This window comes from Hippocampus bargibanti, linkage group LG06, assembly GCF_051943395.1.
Source record: "Hippocampus bargibanti isolate YZ-2025 linkage group LG06, ASM5194339v1, whole genome shotgun sequence".
Taxonomy (NCBI): domain Eukaryota; kingdom Metazoa; phylum Chordata; class Actinopteri; order Syngnathiformes; family Syngnathidae; genus Hippocampus; species Hippocampus bargibanti.
The window spans coordinates 22,665,957-22,684,897 of NC_142739.1; the positions used below are offsets into that span (position 1 = coordinate 22,665,957).

At 39.5% G+C, this 18,941-nt stretch overlaps 1 protein-coding gene across 1 annotated transcript; it reads left to right on the top strand.

Moving 5' to 3' along the window:
• The first annotated feature begins 11,731 nt into the window (after positions 1-11,731).
• frrs1l (ferric chelate reductase 1 like) lies at positions 11,732-18,101 on the top strand. Its single transcript, XM_088999631.1, has 5 exons — positions 11,732-12,276; positions 13,838-13,922; positions 14,038-14,176; positions 17,091-17,337; positions 17,407-18,101. The coding sequence occupies exons 1-5, from the start codon at positions 12,042-12,044 to the stop codon at positions 17,577-17,579; spliced, it is 879 nt and encodes a 292-aa protein (XP_088855757.1). The 5' UTR covers positions 11,732-12,041; the 3' UTR covers positions 17,580-18,101.
• The last annotated feature ends 840 nt before the right edge of the window (positions 18,102-18,941 follow it).

Here is an 18,941-nt window from a genome sequence, read left to right on the forward strand (position 1 = left end):
GTAGTTACGGTTTTCTCTTGGGGGCCGTTATGAATTTGGGGAATCCATTAAAATTTTAATCTCCATCACATATTGCATATCGAGCACACAACAAATTAATGAATAACAAGTTTTCAAATTTCAAGTAAAAAATAATGACGTTTATTGGGTTTACATAGGACAATTTGAAAATGTGGGTACTTTAGCAAGCGTAATGGCACTTGACATGCCTAATTTGGTTTTGCGGTCCGGATAAAATGATGTGACGGGCCAGATTTGGCCCCCGGGCCTCGACTTTGACACCTGTGCTTTATATGCTGACCAAATACCTGAAAACAAAACGAATGCAAAAAGTCACTTTGGCAACACAGAAGACGTGTCACAACATAAACCGAATGACAACCTGAATGATGGCATGTGCCAAAATAAAACCTGATCTTTATTTGTATTCACAGCCCATCTTTTAAGAGATGTTTTTTTTTAACGCAAAATGTTTTTAATTTATATATATATTACACTTTACTACCCCTGTAAAACATCAAAATCTACTAAATTCCTGCCAATAAAGCACGCCTCCTTTCTACTCGTGAAAAAAATAAACAAGTCTTGGTAACACGCTGCAAAGGAATGATTTACTGGTGTTAAATAAAAGTCTATGCACTGTGAAATATCACAATAAACCATTTATGATCTCTGATAGTGGTGTATTTTATTTGGAGCCTCTACAAAAAAAGCTTTATGGCCTCGGAAGGAGAAACATTATGACCTGCTCTGGCTTGTATGATGTAGTTGAAACCATCATATGGCTTTACATCACAGTCGCTTGATTCATAAAAATCGTTATTTTACAAAGACGGCGATAGACAAACATAGTGTAAATGAAATGGACACTCTGGTGTGTCCATTGCAACAAGATATGCTTCCGGTGTGCATGTTTTTTTTTTCTTTTTAATGTGTGAGGTTTTATCTCTCGATATTATGGTGTCAAAGTTCACTTTATTATTTAACATTTGGGACTTTTGGTCAACGCAAGTCCTTGTTTACATCTGTCACAAATTAGGACAGAGTATGATTTTGACCAGGAAAAAAAAATCCTATAATTTTCTTTATCTATTTATTATTTTGTGGACATATTTATTTTTCCTGTACACTTTTCTTGTTCTTTATTTTCTGTTATGAATCACCATACAAACCTACTCCTTAACGTGAACCTGATTTTTTTAATACCATTATAGGATTGGATTAGCCTTTATTAGTCTAGCAGTGGAGAAATGTACTTTTCACAGCAGCAAAGTGATGAAAGTAAGAGGAAAGAGAAGGAAGAAATAGAAACACTAAATACAGGAGCTGTTGTAAAGGCAGCCACTCTTCCACGCCGAAACATGTCAGGTAATTGAACACCTAAAATACACTGTCTGTGAGAAAATAATCTGTTTTAATGGAGATATCAAGTAGACAGGATGAACTTAATACAAACATTTTTAAGTCATTCACTGCCATTCATGAACGTATTAGGGAATTCAAAATATGACGAAGAACGCCATTCCCGAATTTGTTCTGGTTTTGTTTTGTCATGTTTGGGTGCTGATAAAGCGCTGACCATGGCCTCTGGCAATGTTTTTTTTCTTTTCCACAAGGGGGCAGCATTTCCCTTTTTTCCATGTTAGTGCTTTGTTCCAGCTTCAGCTGTTGTTAAAGCGCTATATAAACCAATATGTATGTATTGCATTGTATTTTGGACAGCCACCCGCATTTCAAACTCATATAACCCCAGACCCATATCATTTAGGGATTAACTCTTTTTTTTTTAGAAGAGAGTATAAGGTTTCTAACGCTGTATTGAATATTTATGTAGTCCTAAAACTCAATATTCTGTGGGTCCTGAATTCAAGTGACAATGACAAAAACCTTGGCACTGGAGTGGACGCATTTTTGCACATCTGGCAATTCGATGTAGCATCCAATTATCTGCTCATCACACCTCCGCTAATCAAAAACACAGCATCACCACAAAGTGTTTATCCAGGAATCTGTACACACGGAGATACCTGTACATCCTGTCTGCGTTTGCAATTCCTGGAGCGGCTGAGTGATACCGAAGAAGGTGGTGGGGTTGGGCAAAGGGTGAGGCGAGAACAGACCTCTTGTTGAACCTGGCTGGCTTCCAGCACTCATTTTGCCCAGTAATCTGCTGCAAATCAGTCAGTCACACCATCTTTTAAGCAAACACATTAACATTTGAGAGCACTCGTTGCCTTCAACCCCCCCCCCCCCCCCACACACACACACACACGCACCGAACCTGTTTAGCACAGCATTATATTCTTCTTGTCCCATTCAGCCCATGCATGTTGTTGTTGTTGGCGGCTTGAGGTGTGCGGGTGTCTGTGTTTGTTTTTAGAGATGCTCCCCAACTTACGAACAAGATACGTTTCGAACGGTCGTTCGTAAGGTGAATTTGTTTGTAAATTGCTACAGTGCTATATTTTGCATGGAACGTATGTTTAAGGCTTGTATAACTATGTTAATATATGTATGTTTAAGGCTTTTATACATAACCTGTATTGGTTTGTACTGAAAAATACACATTTAATAATATATATGCTCAATCAAAATATAAATACATATACTACTGGAAAGAATACTACATATGTTACTACAAAAATGTTCGTATCTACCATTGACACACCTACACCGTCGAATGTTAGTAAGTAGGGAAGCCTCTGTATGCATAAATAATAATAATAACAATAATAATAATAATAATAATAATACATTTAATTTCTAATCGCCTTACAAAACTCTCAAGGACACTTTTCAGTCATAGGATAAGAACACTCTCAAAACAAATAACTGTTTCATTTTTTTTGTGTATGCGGGTGAGCAGCGGAAGCCATTCGCGCCGGGGTTCACTCTACCCGGAAGTAACTCAGCAGCAAAGTTATGACAGGATGAGGAAAGGAAAAAAACAAGTAGAAAAACAAAATGCCAGAGCCACTGGAAAGGCATCCACTCTCCCGGTGCCATCTTGAAGTAAATAAAAAACTAAATAACACAATATATATGTATGTTTAAGATTTATACAAGTATGTTTAAGGTTTGTATAAGTAACACATATTGGTTTGTACTGAAAAATAAACATTTAACAAAAGATATACTCTATAAAGATATGTACATGTACAACTGGAAAGAATACTACATATGTTACAAAAATTTTCATATGTACCGTTGTTCGTAAGTCGAATGTAAGTAGGGGAGTGTCTGTACTTTGTTTTGGGAGGGCTGGGGGCCACATAGATTCGAACCCTACACACTTGTGGCCCAGGACGTTCTCAGAAACCACAGGTGCACTGGTTTTGGGTGATGTCAATCATTGTGTGCGTGTGTGTTTGTGTGTGTGTGTGTGTGTGTGTTTGTGTGTGTGTGTGCGCGCGCGCGCGTGTGCGTGTGTGTGTGTGCGCGCGTATGTGCATGTGTGGTTCCCATGGGGCAAATCTCTTGCACACCTTGTCCTCACCATGTTGTAAAAACGTGTGTGTGTGTGTGTGTGTGTGTGTGTGTGTGTGCGTGTGTGTGTGTGCGCGTGTGTGTGTGTGTGTGTGTGTGTGTGTGTGTGTGTGTGTGTGTGTGTGTGTGTGTGTTTGCGTTTGCATAACCGGTGCCCGTTCACATCCTGTTAGATTGAGCTGTCATTCGGCAGGCAGCAGATGAAGATTAATGGAGCGGGCGAACAATAAGAGGCTGGCTACAATCATGAATATGCTAATGGTCGTTATCCATACACACACGGAGGCGCGTATGTGTACAGTGTTTGCGAGACAGGAGGTGATACAGGTTACATTTCTCTCGGGATTCATACCCAAAAAAGGGGAGAGTGATGGACAGGAGGGAGAGATGGGTAAATGGGGAGTAAGCGGGAGATGTCCCGTGCGTTATGTTTGGCTTGAGGGGCTACATGAGTGACTGACATAATTGGTGTTGCGTTAAAATGTGCGCATTGCCAAGCGTCTGATTGAGACAACAGGGTGTAATGAGAAGATGATTATGAATAGAGAAAAAAAGCAATAGATGGACAGATCTTTTCAGTATAAGGATGATGGGATTCTTTATTGTCTCGTCCCATTTAGGTATTCCTCAGGGGTCCGTTCTGTGTTTGCAGCTTTTTCAAACAAAAAAATGGAAAATCTGGTTTCTTTAAGCTGCTCTTTACTTATGCTTGCCTCCATCTGGGTCACTTGTAGTCCACTCCATCACCTGAATACCTCCACTCAAGAGTCTCCCCACCCCTCGGCCTCCCACCAGGCTCGGGAACCATTTGGGGAAAGAGGTTGGGGGTGTTCTCTGACCTTCCCCATTCTTTAAACACAAATACACACCTGCATTCCCGCACTGAGCAACTGCACGTCCTGATGGAGAGCGCCATCCATCGTCACGCGTAACGCCGTCCAAGGAAGTGGTTATGATCGGCGCTAATGAGCTCACATGGGACACCCGGAGAGAGAGAGACCAGCCCGACCAATGTTAGATGCGACTCTCAGGAGGGCTCGGCGCTAAGCTGAGGCCCTTCTGTCTTGGGAATTTGTTTTAGGAGTGTGCATGACCAACTGTCCCAGTGGTCATTAGACACTCGTGCTGAGTTGGTTATTGGTGCTTTCCTTGGACAGTAGTAGTTAAACACTTGGTTGTTGAATTACAGCAGTTATGTGGCCAAGGTCACTGCTTACAGAGTCTACTAAGGGAGTAAGGGTTGTGAGAGAGACAGAGAGAGATTGAGAGACAGAGAGACAGAGCGAGAGAGACTTATTACCATGCATCGTGTGTCAGTGTTGTCCAGCAGCCCGAGCCCCCGACGCCGTGCCCCAGGAGGAAGTTATAGATTACTGTCTGGAGTGGGCAGGGGCCAGAGGAGCTGCCGGGGCCCGGACCTGAGCACTGTCGGCTGGCCACGACTATCTACTCATCAGCCCGTCTCTGGAGGCCGCGGAGCTTAACCCAGAGCAATGCTCTGATTAACCAGACTAATGACGGAAAGCCCCCCTCCCCCCCTAACTCCCACTTCTCGACACTATAATCACTGCTTTAGGCCCCCTGGCCATTTACCATGTCTATATGGAGAGAGAGGTAAAGCGGTGTATCAGCTTAATGGTTAAGTCCAGTGACAACATGACTTTTAAGACAGCTGGCCGTGTTAGCTAACGCATGGTGGTGGTTCGGTTCGGGTTCCGCCTCAAAAATGGACAAAATTCGACTTCAACGGACAGTTAGGACGGCGGAAAAAGAATCATTGGCACCGCCTTTCTCACTTTTGAGGACTTGCACACTGGAAGAACCAAGACAAGGGCATGGAAAATCCTACTGAACCCTTCGCACCCTGCCCATCACCTTTTCCAGCGACTCCTCTCAGGCAGGCGCTACCGATCTATACGCACCAAATCTAGGAAGCATTTAAACTCTCCAAACAGTAACTCCAATCTAACTGTATAGTGCGTCTTTGCAATTTTGCCTAACCCTGTGGAACAGCATCCCGTTATAATCGCCCTAGCTCTGTACCCACTTGAACCACTGTTACTGACCTATATATTCTCCAGCGCGAGACGCTTTGTGGCGCTCAAGGACATCTGCATAATTGCACACTTGTTTTACTGCAAATATGGGGACTGATCACTTTTTCACTGATTTCCTGCACCAACTGTACAACTGTGAGCAGATTTTGTTCTACCATTGATCACTTTAGCTCTGCTTGATACCCTGCACATTGTTTCAGTTGTTCCTGGGAGGTACCACGTACATTAAGGAATTAGATTAGATTAGCCTTTATGAGTGTCCTCCATACTTATTTGTCATTACTTTTCTGTGATGATACTAGTGCAGTGTGTTCTACCGAAGACAAATTCCTTATGTGTTTTCCACACTTGGCCAATAAAGATGATTCTGATTGTGAGTCAGAAACTGTACAAAAGATAGATTTTCTGCACATTACTGGCCCTGTATTAAGCTTTGTGTAACAATTTACATTTAATCGTCCATAGCTTTACACTTGCTGCACAAAGCTTTGCATTAAAGTGTTAACTGGGGACGCTGCCAGGAATTTGGGGCCTCGTGGAACAAAAATTCCACTTTGGGCCCCATGAAAATTCTCTTTTCTGTGGCTTCTGTCAACCACGGTCCCTGAAGGGTCGTCATCACCTGTCTTCCCCTTGGTGCTGGTGGAAATAGCTATGGCTTGGATTGCTTTGTGGATGAGACAAGTCTTTGTTGGAGAAATTACAGACAACGAGGCTTTTCTTCAGACTGACATCGGATATTTTTCTTCGAAATCAACTTTGTGTCATTCAATGCATCTTGTTGTCTGTATTCCAATAACCTGAATACTGTGAAATGTGGTACACTGAGTGCAGAAATAAAGAGAAAAGTGCATATCCTCATTCAGGGGGATTGGTGAGCCGAAGGCTGCGTACACACGAAACACAAACCAGGCTGATTTTGTTTCAATGTTTCCATTTTATGTTTATGCTTGTCTGCAGAAGCCCGAAACTGCCATTTATTCATTAATTCATGCATTCATTCGTTCATTTGTTTGTTCATTGGTTCGTTGGTTCTTCATATAGCTATCTAGCTAGCTCGATAGCTAGATAGCTATCTGTCTAGCTATTGTTCTAGCTATCTGTCTATCTAGCTATCTATATAAATAGGTAGCTAGCTGTAGAAATAGCTAGCTGTTTATTGATTTATTTATTTGCTGGTATTCAGAAATATCAATTATTCACCAGATACCAAGGTCAGATGAAGCAAATCACTCCCCGCGTGTGGTTTTGAAAACTTCGACACCAAGGTTGTACTTTTTTGGCCATCAGTATATTTGGTGCCAATATAACATGACTCTTGACCAAAAGAATTCCATACATCCAGTGAAGTGCGGGGGTGTTTTACTTCAGCTGAAACTGGGGCCTAAAACAAAATGGAGGTAATTAGGAACACTTCCGAATACCAATCACTGCCTGCACCAAAAGTGCTCGAAAGCAAAAAAAAAAAAAATGTCAGGAATAGCCTTGAAGTTAATCAGAACCTGTTAGCCGGCATGCGCTAACTACCATTTAGCATGACTTTGAATGTACAGTAAAGTCTCGTTATATCGATATTCTCGGGAGTCTGAAAAAATATCGATATAACCGGACTATCGATATATCCGATCCTGCGGGCATGTACATTTTCTCCTTGTGTTCATAGAAATAGTATCGTAATAAGCAGTACTAGCGATATAACCGATATCGATATAACGAGACTTTACTGTATCTGCTTAATTCTAAATATAGCCACATCTCTAATTCTGAGGGTGTGCACATTTTTGCAACCACACCGTACCAGTTATTTTGTTTTACTTCTCTTTTTTATTTTTTTCCCAATCGAGTTGTATAAGTTCTAGTTTACTGCACAAACACTCGGCAGTAAGACAGATGTGTGAAAGGATGACATCATTAAAATGGTCATTTCTGTACTTCAAAGAGAACATTGTTTCCCGGTTAATTTTTGGGAGTAGCTTCTACCATGAGAAGATATACAGGGATGATTTGTAGTCAAATACGTGTGTGCACGTGAACGTGGTCGTGAATGAGCACATTTGAGCATGTTTACCGTGTGATGATCGACGTTTCATCTGTGCCTTCCTTATCACCAAAGCAAACATTCAACTGCTGATGGAAGCTTTCAGCGTTCCCCCCACACACGGATCCCGGTGGAGAAACTTCTCCAAACTGCAAAAGCGGACAAACACGTCGCAGCCTTTGTCCTATAACAAAGCATCACTTTCATAAGCGTTTCTAGGTACGCCTTGCTTAGATGCTGAGCTTTGAAGTGTCTGCGGTTGAAGGTGGGGCATGCCAAAAGTGCTTATTGTCGTGCGTGATGAAAGCGGGCCCTGACACATCCTAAATGAAGCCCTGAGGCTTGGAAGGCCTGCGGCTGGATCACAGGCCTGCCTCATGACTATTGTAAGGCTTGGCAGGAGACCAAGGAAATAACTTGCGAGTCAATAAGTGAGCTTTTCTGGCTCCTGTTTGATGCTCAATGCTCATTTATACTCGTGAGCAATATAGACGAAACAAAGGTGCAAGTCTTCATGTTATCGCTGGCATGGTTTCATATCGAAGTCATTTTGCTGGACGCATGCAAGTGCATATGACTTAAAGGACAACCGACGTCACTTTTTCAGAAAAACGTTTTATAGCATCTAAAATACCCAAAACACGCTGTATGATATTTTTAGTCAAATGCAAAACAACAATAAAAATGACTTAAAGTGTCCAAAATCTGCAAAAAAAAAATGAACCCGGAAGTGGCCACTTTCAGAAGGTCCCGCCCCCATGTTCGTGGTGTCACCCCAAGACGTCTTGCATTGCTGGAGAATCAAAACAATGGCTTCAGATTCGGAGAATATGCTTTCTTGTTACTCGTCCAATTGTGAATATGATTCAAATAGTTCTGAAGAGGAAAGCATACATGTTTACAATCGATTAAAGAATTTATTCCATGCCATTATGAGGCAACATTGAGGGGAAATTTCTCACCGAAAAAGAGGCACAAAATGGTGACCACCTGTAGCCACCTCCGTTTCCACGGGCTGATAAATTCCTTATATGGAGCTTGGATGTCCTCTTCTGGCCGCTTTTGGGTGTAACACGAGATCCCCAGACCAAACAAGTACAGCAAAATACATTGACGTGATGGAAGGACCGCTTCAATGCGTCTTTTTTTCAGTCAGGGGCGTTCCTTTCGTGACGTCACGTACAGACTCGTCACCAACTCAAAAACAAGACTTCCTGAATATTCAGCGCGAGTCTTAAAACGTAAAATTATTATTCTATATATAACATCTGCTGTGTCTTTTCAGTCTTTTATTTCATTGTGGTTGCTAATTATTCAACTTTATATCGCTCCAAAGAAAATATCGAGCAACTTTTGACTGTGGAAATAGAAATAAATCTGCATAGGAACTGGTTTGATCTAAATAAATTGGATTTGAACTTGAATAGAACGACATAAATCATCTTCAGCACCACAGAAATGAAACACCAAGTCAAAAATATTTGGTTTGCGATCTGATGGTCAAACAGATGACGTCTGATGGCGTCCAGTCAAAGCAGCCCATGTATTTAAATGGATCTTGAAGCTATTGTCCTGTCCCAGAGTTGTCTGTCTGGCCCAGGAGACACACAGCTGACATTTAGCAGGCCAGCTCACCACCACCACCACCATCATCACCGCCTCATTTTGTCTCTCTCTCTCTCTCTCTCTCTCTGTGTCTTTCTCTTTCTCTCTCTTTCTCTGGCACCCCTTCACTGCAACGTGATGTGCAAGGAAAAGTGTATGAGCAGTTGTGTTAATGAGTGGCCCTTTAAGGCTATTAAGATAAGATTGCTTCGCCCGGAGTTCCTCATTATAAGCATTGCCCTTACACAGAATGTTAATTGGGTGTCCGGTGTTTAAAGGGCTAGGGGTGGGTGGTCGTAGTAGACATAATCGAATGGTAAACATATAATATGTTTGGTGAGTTGGTATCTGTGGAGTCAGATGATAATGATAATTATTTGGGCAGAAAAATCATGCACCATATAGCTATGTGTGTGTGGGGGGGGTGGGGGTGGGGGGTCTATGGGGGGTGCATTGTTAAATTAGTTCTAGTTAACTACGTGCCTGTAGTCGTTGTTTAATGTCACTTCAGTGTGACAACAACGCTACCTACAGGATAGGAGCTTAACTGCAGACTCTTTGTCAAGAAAATATACATACTGTATAATCTAATAATAATAATAATAAAACCATACATTTCATTTATAAGCGCCTTTCAAAACTCTCAAGGACACAGTCACAGCCACGTGCACCAGCGTTCACTCAACCCGGAAGTAACATAAAGTCTTTATCCTTATTTTTAAAAAGCAACAAAACTACGATGATTAGGTATGTTTGACACATTCTTTAAATTTAATACCTCGATTTATTAATTTAATTTGGGGAACAAACTAATTCCATACATTTTTATTCTAAATAAACGTGACAAGTATAAGCTAAAATAAAAGTACAATTAATTTTAGTCAGTGTCCCAAATTATTGTCAATGTTATACATTTGGGAATCATTTATTATTATTTAATAACCCACTAATGTTGGATCAAGATTCATATATAGTATATTTTATTATCTGTGATACTTATGACAGTGCTTTTTCCTCGTGTGATTTTTTTTGTTTCCAAGCAAAACGTCAAAATAAAACTAACTAATTGGGTGTGTTGGATACATAATCCAATGGAAATTAAGAGAGTTAGGTGCCAAATAATGTTTGGCAGTCAATTGGACTTTAATAAGATTTTGTCTTTATAGATTTTGATCAATCAAAATGCTAGCTAACTTTTTAATAAACCTTCAGAATGTCATCTGATGATTTTTTAAAGCATAATATTTTGCTCGTACATTTTTAAACACACACACACACACACACACACACACACACACACACACACACACACACACACACACACACACACACACACACACACACACACACACACACACACACACACACACACATCACTGTTGGTATTTTTTAACGTATGTTGTTACAAGTAACGCGAAGTCTTTACGTCTGCTTTTTGAAATGGTGGAGTTTTGCCGACATCATGCGGAGAAACTTTGAACATCAACCAAGACAAATGACGTTTACATTTTAGATACAAAAATACCCACACATACTCAACTCGGAAGTAACAAATACACCACTAACTCAAATATAAAATAATTATATTTATTAATAATTCCAATTTGTTAATCTAGTCTTACAATTTTAGTGTTTGTGTTGTTATAAATATTTAGATTTTATATTAATGCTAGTATTTATGTATTAAAATCGTGATTTTTTTTCCCCACGGACGAGTGCCACTTTCCCATCCATTATGTACTTTCCATCCCAACAAATCACATGACATTTAGGCGAGTACTATGAACATTAATTATTTCGAACTTCCTCTTATGTGTTGTATTTTTAAAATAGTCACGTTTGTTATTTCATTGGTCACGCATAAAATTCCTCCTTTTACCAAAAAAGCCGCATGTTGTTGTACCTGTTTGGAATGACATTGTCAGAGTGGTGTTCATTTCACGATATTGATAATGATTGTGATTTGCTTTGTTGTAGATTGGAACTACATTATATTGAAAATGTCCTTGATATCGACGATTTGTTACAGTACACCAAAATGCGCACACAGCTACATGTAATGTCATACAAAATGTGTATTGCAGAAGTCTGCAATACACATTTTGCATGTCTTGTCTCTATTCAAAAACAAAGATACATAAATTCATAAATAAAATAAATAATTACACAAACAAAAACCACAAAAATAAATACATAAATAAATAAACAGAAAAATGAATAAATTAAATAACTAACAACAATATTTAATAAATACATGTACAAAGGGCAAATAATTATGCGGAACATTACATCACATATAATATATACAGTAACATCTACATGAAACATTCACTCTAATTTAATTATAATATTGCGGAAAAACATTTACATTTAATGTAGACAGACAGACAGGCAGGCAGTTAGGCAGGCAGACAGACAAATAAATAACATGCTCGGGAGATAAGGATTTACCTTTATAAAATCATGCATATTGCCAAAATGTGATATTGATTGTCGTCCGCTGACGTTTCGCCTCCTCATTGGAGGCCACGCTTCACCCAGCGAGGGTGGGCGACACCATTTCGTCTCAATGTCCTCAGACGCTACGAAAATATTAGCTAAATATGCATTAGCGCCAATGGACATCGCGAATTGTGATTTTGAACTGCAGTACGATTTGTGTGTGTGAATTCGACATCGAGATTACAAATCTGGCTAATTTACGTTTAGTTGAGCTGCCAGGCATCCCCCTGTCTCCCCCACTCCCCTCCCCATTGAGCGTGATCCTGCTAATAAACATCAATTGACCACGAAGCGACGACGAAAATGGACAGATGCAACGGAATTCCAACAAAAACGAGCCCCTGCTGTGATTTATGACCACTTTTATACTCTGGTGCATTTCTAAGGTGACCATGATTTTTAGGCTATGGCCGCTGCTGATCCACGTCAATGTCTGGCTGGTGGTCGCGCCGAGCCCAACCGACGAGGGAGCATTGCGGGCCGGCCACGGGGACCACGGAGAGCCTGGTAGCCGTCAGGAGCACCACAAGGACTCGTATAGCACCTTCGCCTCCGAGTTCTTGGAATCTCGACATCTGTCTGATGACGGTGAGTATCATCCATCACCTCTAAACTCACGTTAATGTGTAATCGTGTATATAGAAGAAAACGTGTCTTTCAGCACCCAGGCTAGCTCCTGGACCCCGGCCCCAAACCCCCCCCCCCCCCCCCCCGCTACAACCCCCGTTTCTGCATGCCTCTAAATAAAAAGGCGTAGGGACTTGGACAAATGGCAAGAAGGAAGTGCTGACAATGTTCCATTTTAATGTCTTCTTATTCTTATTCTTATTCTTATTCTTATTCTTATTCTTATTCTTATTCTTATTCTTATTCTTATTCTTATTCTTTCTGTTCAATCACCACAATATTTGTGAAATTAAATTGAAAATTAATTTATCTCAAAATAACAATGGGGAATTCCTTTTGTGAGTCAATTTTCCAAAAGTGGATTTACTGTTAAATGGCTGTCATTCCTAAATGCTAAATGTCATATTTCCTTGAAACCCCTTTGCTGAAAGCTGGAAATCTTCTCCTTTTCCTTTCGGCTTTTCCCTTCAAGGGGTCGCCACAGCAAATCAGTGTCCTCCATCTTTAGAGGTTTGATCCGCATGTTTGTTTTGAAAGCTGTAAGTAAACAATCCAAATCTTCACTGTATTATAAAAAAATGTAACATTTAGCTTGTAGTAGACATGCATATTCCACCATGATGTCCCTGATCCACTGTCGCGAATGGCTGCCGCTGCTCACTCACACAAAAAGTTCTTATCCCGTTACTGTAAAGTGTCCTTGAGAGTTTTGAAAGGTGCTTAGAAATTAAATGTATTATTATTATTATTATTATTAAAAAACTACTCACAAATAATGATTTAATTAAACTTTATCAAGCACTTTAATTACAAGCCCAGCTGTATACCAAATGCTCCACATAAAGCCAAAATGTGACATATTAAAACAAAGTCAGTTCAAGCAAATTGGCGTTTTCGTGTTTATTATGTTGGTTAAAAAAATTATAAGTGCCTTGCACGCTGGGTCAGAGAAGACAGTAATTTCATCTACTGTATGTCATGCATATTAGCATATTTGACAATAAAGCTGACTTTGACTTTGACAAATTAATAACTTACAAACAGTAAAACACAACAACAATGTCAAGGCTAATGTGGAGTCAAAAGCCAAAACCTAAAACTGTGTTATTGTGTAAAAATAAGTTTTCAACATGGACAGAGAATGAGTTTATTTGCCTTACCGTTAACGGGAGGCCATTCCAAAGAGATGAAGTGACAAATTCAATTAAAATGCCTTGCGGATGATTGTTAAATAAAATACCTACATGGATTTATTTAAGAAATATATATTTGAGCATAATTATAAACATGTTGAATGTACAGTAAATGTCAAATACGACTAACATGTACTGTAAGCAATGATTCTTGCAATCATCACCAAAGGGAGCTTACTTACATCACTTATTTTCTATTTGTATTATTGCTGTACAATTAAATTCATCAATACGTTTGAGAAATGTCTGAAATGTCTCTCTCGCATTCACACGGACACTTTGGTTGTCATAACAATGTTACAAAAAATTCTATGGGATCATATTTGCAGGTTATCCTTTTCCCACTGCGCCACCAGTGGACCCTTTTGCCAAAATCAAAGTGAGCGACTGTGGTGTGACCAAAGGATGCATCAGGTAAGAGCAAGCTTGTTTTTTTTTCCGTTTTCATTCTTAATTAATTTGTCACGTGACATACCGCCTCTTAATATGTAAACAGCATGTAACTTGATGGTTTTTTTTGTGTGTTTAGGTATGGAAAACCTGGGTGCGATGCGGAGACATGTGACTACTTCCTGAGTTATCGTCGCATCGGGACAGATGTGGAGTACGAAATGAGCGCCGACACTGACGGCTGGGTGGCTGTAGGTTTCTCTTCTGACAAGAAAATGGTGAGCAGATGGATTTTATTACTGCTCTGAGATCAGTTCCTGATGCTTTTGTGTCGTGGTGCTTTCATTTTCCATGTAGTTTTTGTTTTTTTACAGTGATACCTCGGTTTACAAACCCCTTGGCTTACGAACTTTTCGCTTTACGAACGTTAAATTTATGAAAATGTTACCTTGGCATACAAACTATTTTTCGGGATACACACGGCGCTTCCACAATGAGTGATGTGTCGTTCGCGCACGAGCCGTTCTCCTCAAAGAAAAAGGCAACAAGCTTGTTTTGGTCCTCTATTCCCCACCCTCAGTCTTCGGTTAAAGCCACGTGATTGGTCAAGAACGCAGCAGTGAGGGGAGGTGGTTTAATCATCAAAGAGACAGACAGACGACAGAGAGAGACAAAATGGATAGAAAACAGTGACATTTGGACTCATTTCAACTTTGATAGTTCAAAGGCAGAGTGTAGACTGCAAGGTTAAAATTCCCATCAATCAGGCTCCACAAATAACGCGCACAAGCCATCTGAACACTTGATGCAAAAAGCTATCACCCCAGCTAAACAGAACACAATTTATGAGGAACTAGGTAAAGTTAGAAAGAAAGAAGAAGGCTCCGTTCCTCATCAAGTGTTTAATGCTGATGAAACCGGCCACTCGATTCCATCAAGCCATCGACCATCACAAAGGTAAGTAAAACAACTTTATTATATAGTACAGTTTATTTCTTTAATTATAATACCACAGCACATTTATTATACATAAAATAAGGTATATTTTGTGTAGTTTTAAGGCTTAGAAAATTAGAAAGTAGAAAATTATGTTTTATTGGGCCCTTGGAGCGGATTATTCTCATTTTAATGGTTTCCTACGGGAAATAACTTTTTGGGATACACACTTTTCGCCTTACACATTCTGTCTGGGAACCAATTAAGTTCGTAAGCCAAGGTATCACTGTACTTTGATTTGAAGTATCCATTGCAGTTAATAACTGCATTGACTCTTTTGAATAAAATAGAACATTTTAAAACTCAAAGTGGGTGGTTTAAAAATGTACTGTATGTAAAAAAAAATCTTCATTCTTTATTTTTTAAGACTATGCAACACAATTCCAGCAGCTCATGTATTTTGTTTTTCTACTTTCATTCCTTTCATCACTTTGCTGCTGTGAAATGTAAATTTCTCCACTGTGAGACGAATAAAGGCATATCCAATCCAAATCCAATAAAAGAGATTTATTAAAGTTTCTCACCTCCAGTCTAAATTTGGATGTGTTCAATCAGTTGTTTGCCTTTCTGGTTTTATGCCAACGCAAGAATCCACCGCACCTTTCTGAATAATTCATAGAAAATATTGTTTTGTGTTCAAATTGTATTTTAACAAGGATTATGTGTGAAGTTAAATAGACAAGTGAGATAATGTGGTTGCACAAGTGTAAACACCCTCACAACTGTGATGGAGCTGTGTTGAGTACAGTGATACCTCATTTTACGAACACTTTAGCTCACAAACTTTTCACCTTACGAACATTAAATTCGCGAGAATATAATCTCGGCATACAAACTTGTTTTTGGCGGACGAACCAAACCGCACGGAAAAACTAGTCCGTCAGCCACTGTGGGGATAATTTTCGTCACCACCTTTCTTTGACTGCAGACTTGGTTTGTTATCGAATAGGAGTACTTTTGCTATTATGGGACCAAAAAAGACCACACCACAGGCTAATATTAAGCCAAAGAGGACACAAAAGAAAATTACAGTCGAACTAAAGAAGGAGATTATCAAAAAAACATCAACGAGGTGTGCGTTTGTGTGACGTAGCGTCCCACTACCAGTATGCTAAGCCGACCATTGGTATGTGTGGATAAGGGTGTTTCTGTGTTGTCTAAGCAACGGTCTCAGGCAATAGAAGAGCTTGAAAAACTTATGTTGATTTAGATTGCCGAAAAGTGGCTAGCAGGGGACAGTGTGAGTGAGGGTATTATCGCCGGGAAAGCACGGCAACTTCACTCGGATATCATCAAGAAGCAACTACTTCAACGACCATCACAAAGGTCAATTAAATGACTTTATTATACAGGACAGTTTATTTCTTTAATTACAATACAATAGTGCATTTATTATACATAAAATAAGGTCTATTTTGTGTAGTTTTAAGGCTTATTTAGTAGAAAATTATGTTTTTGGGGGACCTGGGAGTGGATTATTCTCATTTTTGATGGTTTCTTATGGGAAATTAATGTTTGTCATCTTAACCTTTCACCTTACACACGCTTTCTGGGAACCAATTAAGTTCGTAAGCTGAGTTATCACTGCATTTATGTTCGAGTCCATGTTAACTCATCCCAAATTGATTCTTGAATTGAAAATATGACGTGGAGCACTATTTCCAAATTTGGGTTTTGGTTTTTCTTGCCATGGGTGCCGATAAAGCGCTTGTCAGACCTCTGGCAATGTTTTCCCTCCCACGAAGGGGCAACATTTGCCTTTTGTCCATGTTAGCGCTTTGTTACAACTTCAGCTGTTGTTAAAGCGTTATACAAATCAATATGTATGTATTGTATTGTATTTTGTCAAGCCATCCCCATTTCAAGCTCGGATAACTCCAGACCCATATATCTTAGGAATTAACCTTTTTATGGATGAAAGCAGAGCATCTAAGGTTTCTTACACTGCATTGAATGTTTATGTGGTCCTAAAACTCAATATTCTGTGGGTCCTGGAGTGAAAATGACAAAAGCCCTGGCACTGGAGTGGACACATTTTTTGCACGTCTGGCAGTGAATGAGTTAAATGGCTGCCAGCACACCTCCTACCACTATTTTAAGTACCTCCATTAAACCTCAAATACATTTCAAATACTCTTGCAAGCATTTACTGACCATTTCTTCGTCTTCTCACGAATAACTGATCACATTTCTCAGGGAGGCGATGACGTCATGGGTTGCGTCCACGACGACAATGGCCGCGTTCGCATCCATCACTTCTACAACGTAGGCCAGTGGGCCAAAGAGATCAAAAGGAACCCCGCCAGAGACGAGGAAGGCATTTTTGAGAACAACCGCGTGACCTGTCGTTTCAAGCGTCCGCTTTACGTGCCACGTGACGAGACGCTCGTGGACCTCCACCTATCGTGGTACTACCTGTTTGCCTGGGGGCCTGCCATACAAGGTGAGTTTGGAGCTTTTTATGGTGCGATTTGTTTTTGGCCTCACCTTATAGTCGTCTTTTGTCTTCCAGGCTCCATCACTAGACACGATATCGACAGTCCACCGGTAAGCGACCGCATGGTCAGTATTTACAAATACGAGGACATCTTCATGCCTTCCACAGCCTACCAGACCTTCAATTCACCCCTTTGCCTATTACTGATAGTAGCCCTCACCTTCTACTTGCTAATGGGAACACCATGAAGGCGGCGGTGGACGGACAAGTTACGAGTTGTAGTAGCAATAAAAGTTTTAAGTATGTGCTTTGAAAAGCACACACTATATTAAACATAAAAAAACAATAAATCTATGTAGTGCAACACAGTATACTTTTGGGGAGTGATTCGCTGCTTCCAATCAAAAGTAACTACGTACTTTGTAACACAAACGTTTCGCACAAGGGCAGTTATTTTCCGTGATTGCACATGACCGTAAATAGATTCATAGCATGAGTTTGGTAATAATTGTTGTGCGGATCATAAAAAGAGCAGATTGCAATCATTTACTGCCTCATTTTATCTTGACTGAAGGACAAAATAAGAACCAATAACAGTGAGCATCTTTTTTTAAAAAAATATATATTTTTTTTACTTTATCACTTTTTTCGTGGAGGGGGGAAGTTGTTAAATGTGAAAAGTGATGTGACAAAATATTTTATTTGAGGTGTTGTTTTATTTCTTTATTTTGTTTGTACTGTAGGCTAAATGATCTGACAAGTTCGGTTAAATGAAGATATATATATATATATATATATATATATATATATATATATATATATATATATATATATATATATGCACACACACAGTAAAGTCTCGTTATATCGATATCGGATATATCGATAGTCCCGGTTATATCGATACTATTTCTATGCACGCACGGAGAAAATTACATGCAAACAGGGTCGGATATATCGATAGTCCCGGTTATATCGATATTTTTTCGGACTCCCTTGAATATCGATATAACGAGACTTTACTGTATATGTGTGTGTGTGTGTGTGTGTGTGTGTGTGTGTGTGTGTGTGTGTGTGTGTATTATATGCACACCTATTACATTTAACTTGATGAATGGTAACCTGGTAAGAGATACTGATGAGATACAGTAGTAATTGCAATAATTTCGAGTATGTGGTTCAATTTCTAGATGGTTGGGTATGTCGAATTAAAAAAAAAAGAAAACGAACATAATTTTTGAGTCATTCTACATTTTTAATCCTGAATGGAGGTATGAATTTCAGGGATTAAAAATTGTATAGTAATGCCTTTCACATCAATATACTGAACTATCTACAGTGATACCTATATAATCTGAAAAATTCCAATAAAACTTGACAACATTGTTTTGTCCTTAGTAAGTCAATGTCCACCACTTCTTTCTGCAAATGTTTGGAATACCAGACCTACATTCAACATTATTATAAATCTCTAAACTGAATGTAAATTGATGATCGAATAGATGTGGCGACAGGCACAGGCATCCAATTAACACAGCCGGATACTGAGTGACAATACAGTATCGAATTATATAATGGCAAATACATCTGTCTCTATTCTGTTTTTGTTT

What these genes read in the sequence shown, in the direction of transcription:
- frrs1l (XM_088999631.1), top strand. Translation starts at nt 12,042, where the DNA reads ATGACCACTTTTATACTCTGGTGCATTTCTAAGGTGACCATGATTTTT. An exon ending in TCGACATCTGTCTGATGACG is followed by an intron (nt 12,277 to 13,837) that starts GTGAGTATCATC and finishes TCATATTTGCAG; the next exon opens with GTTATCCTTTTCCCACTGCG. An exon ending in GTGACCAAAGGATGCATCAG is followed by an intron (nt 13,923 to 14,037) that starts GTAAGAGCAAGC and finishes TTGTGTGTTTAG; the next exon opens with GTATGGAAAACCTGGGTGCG.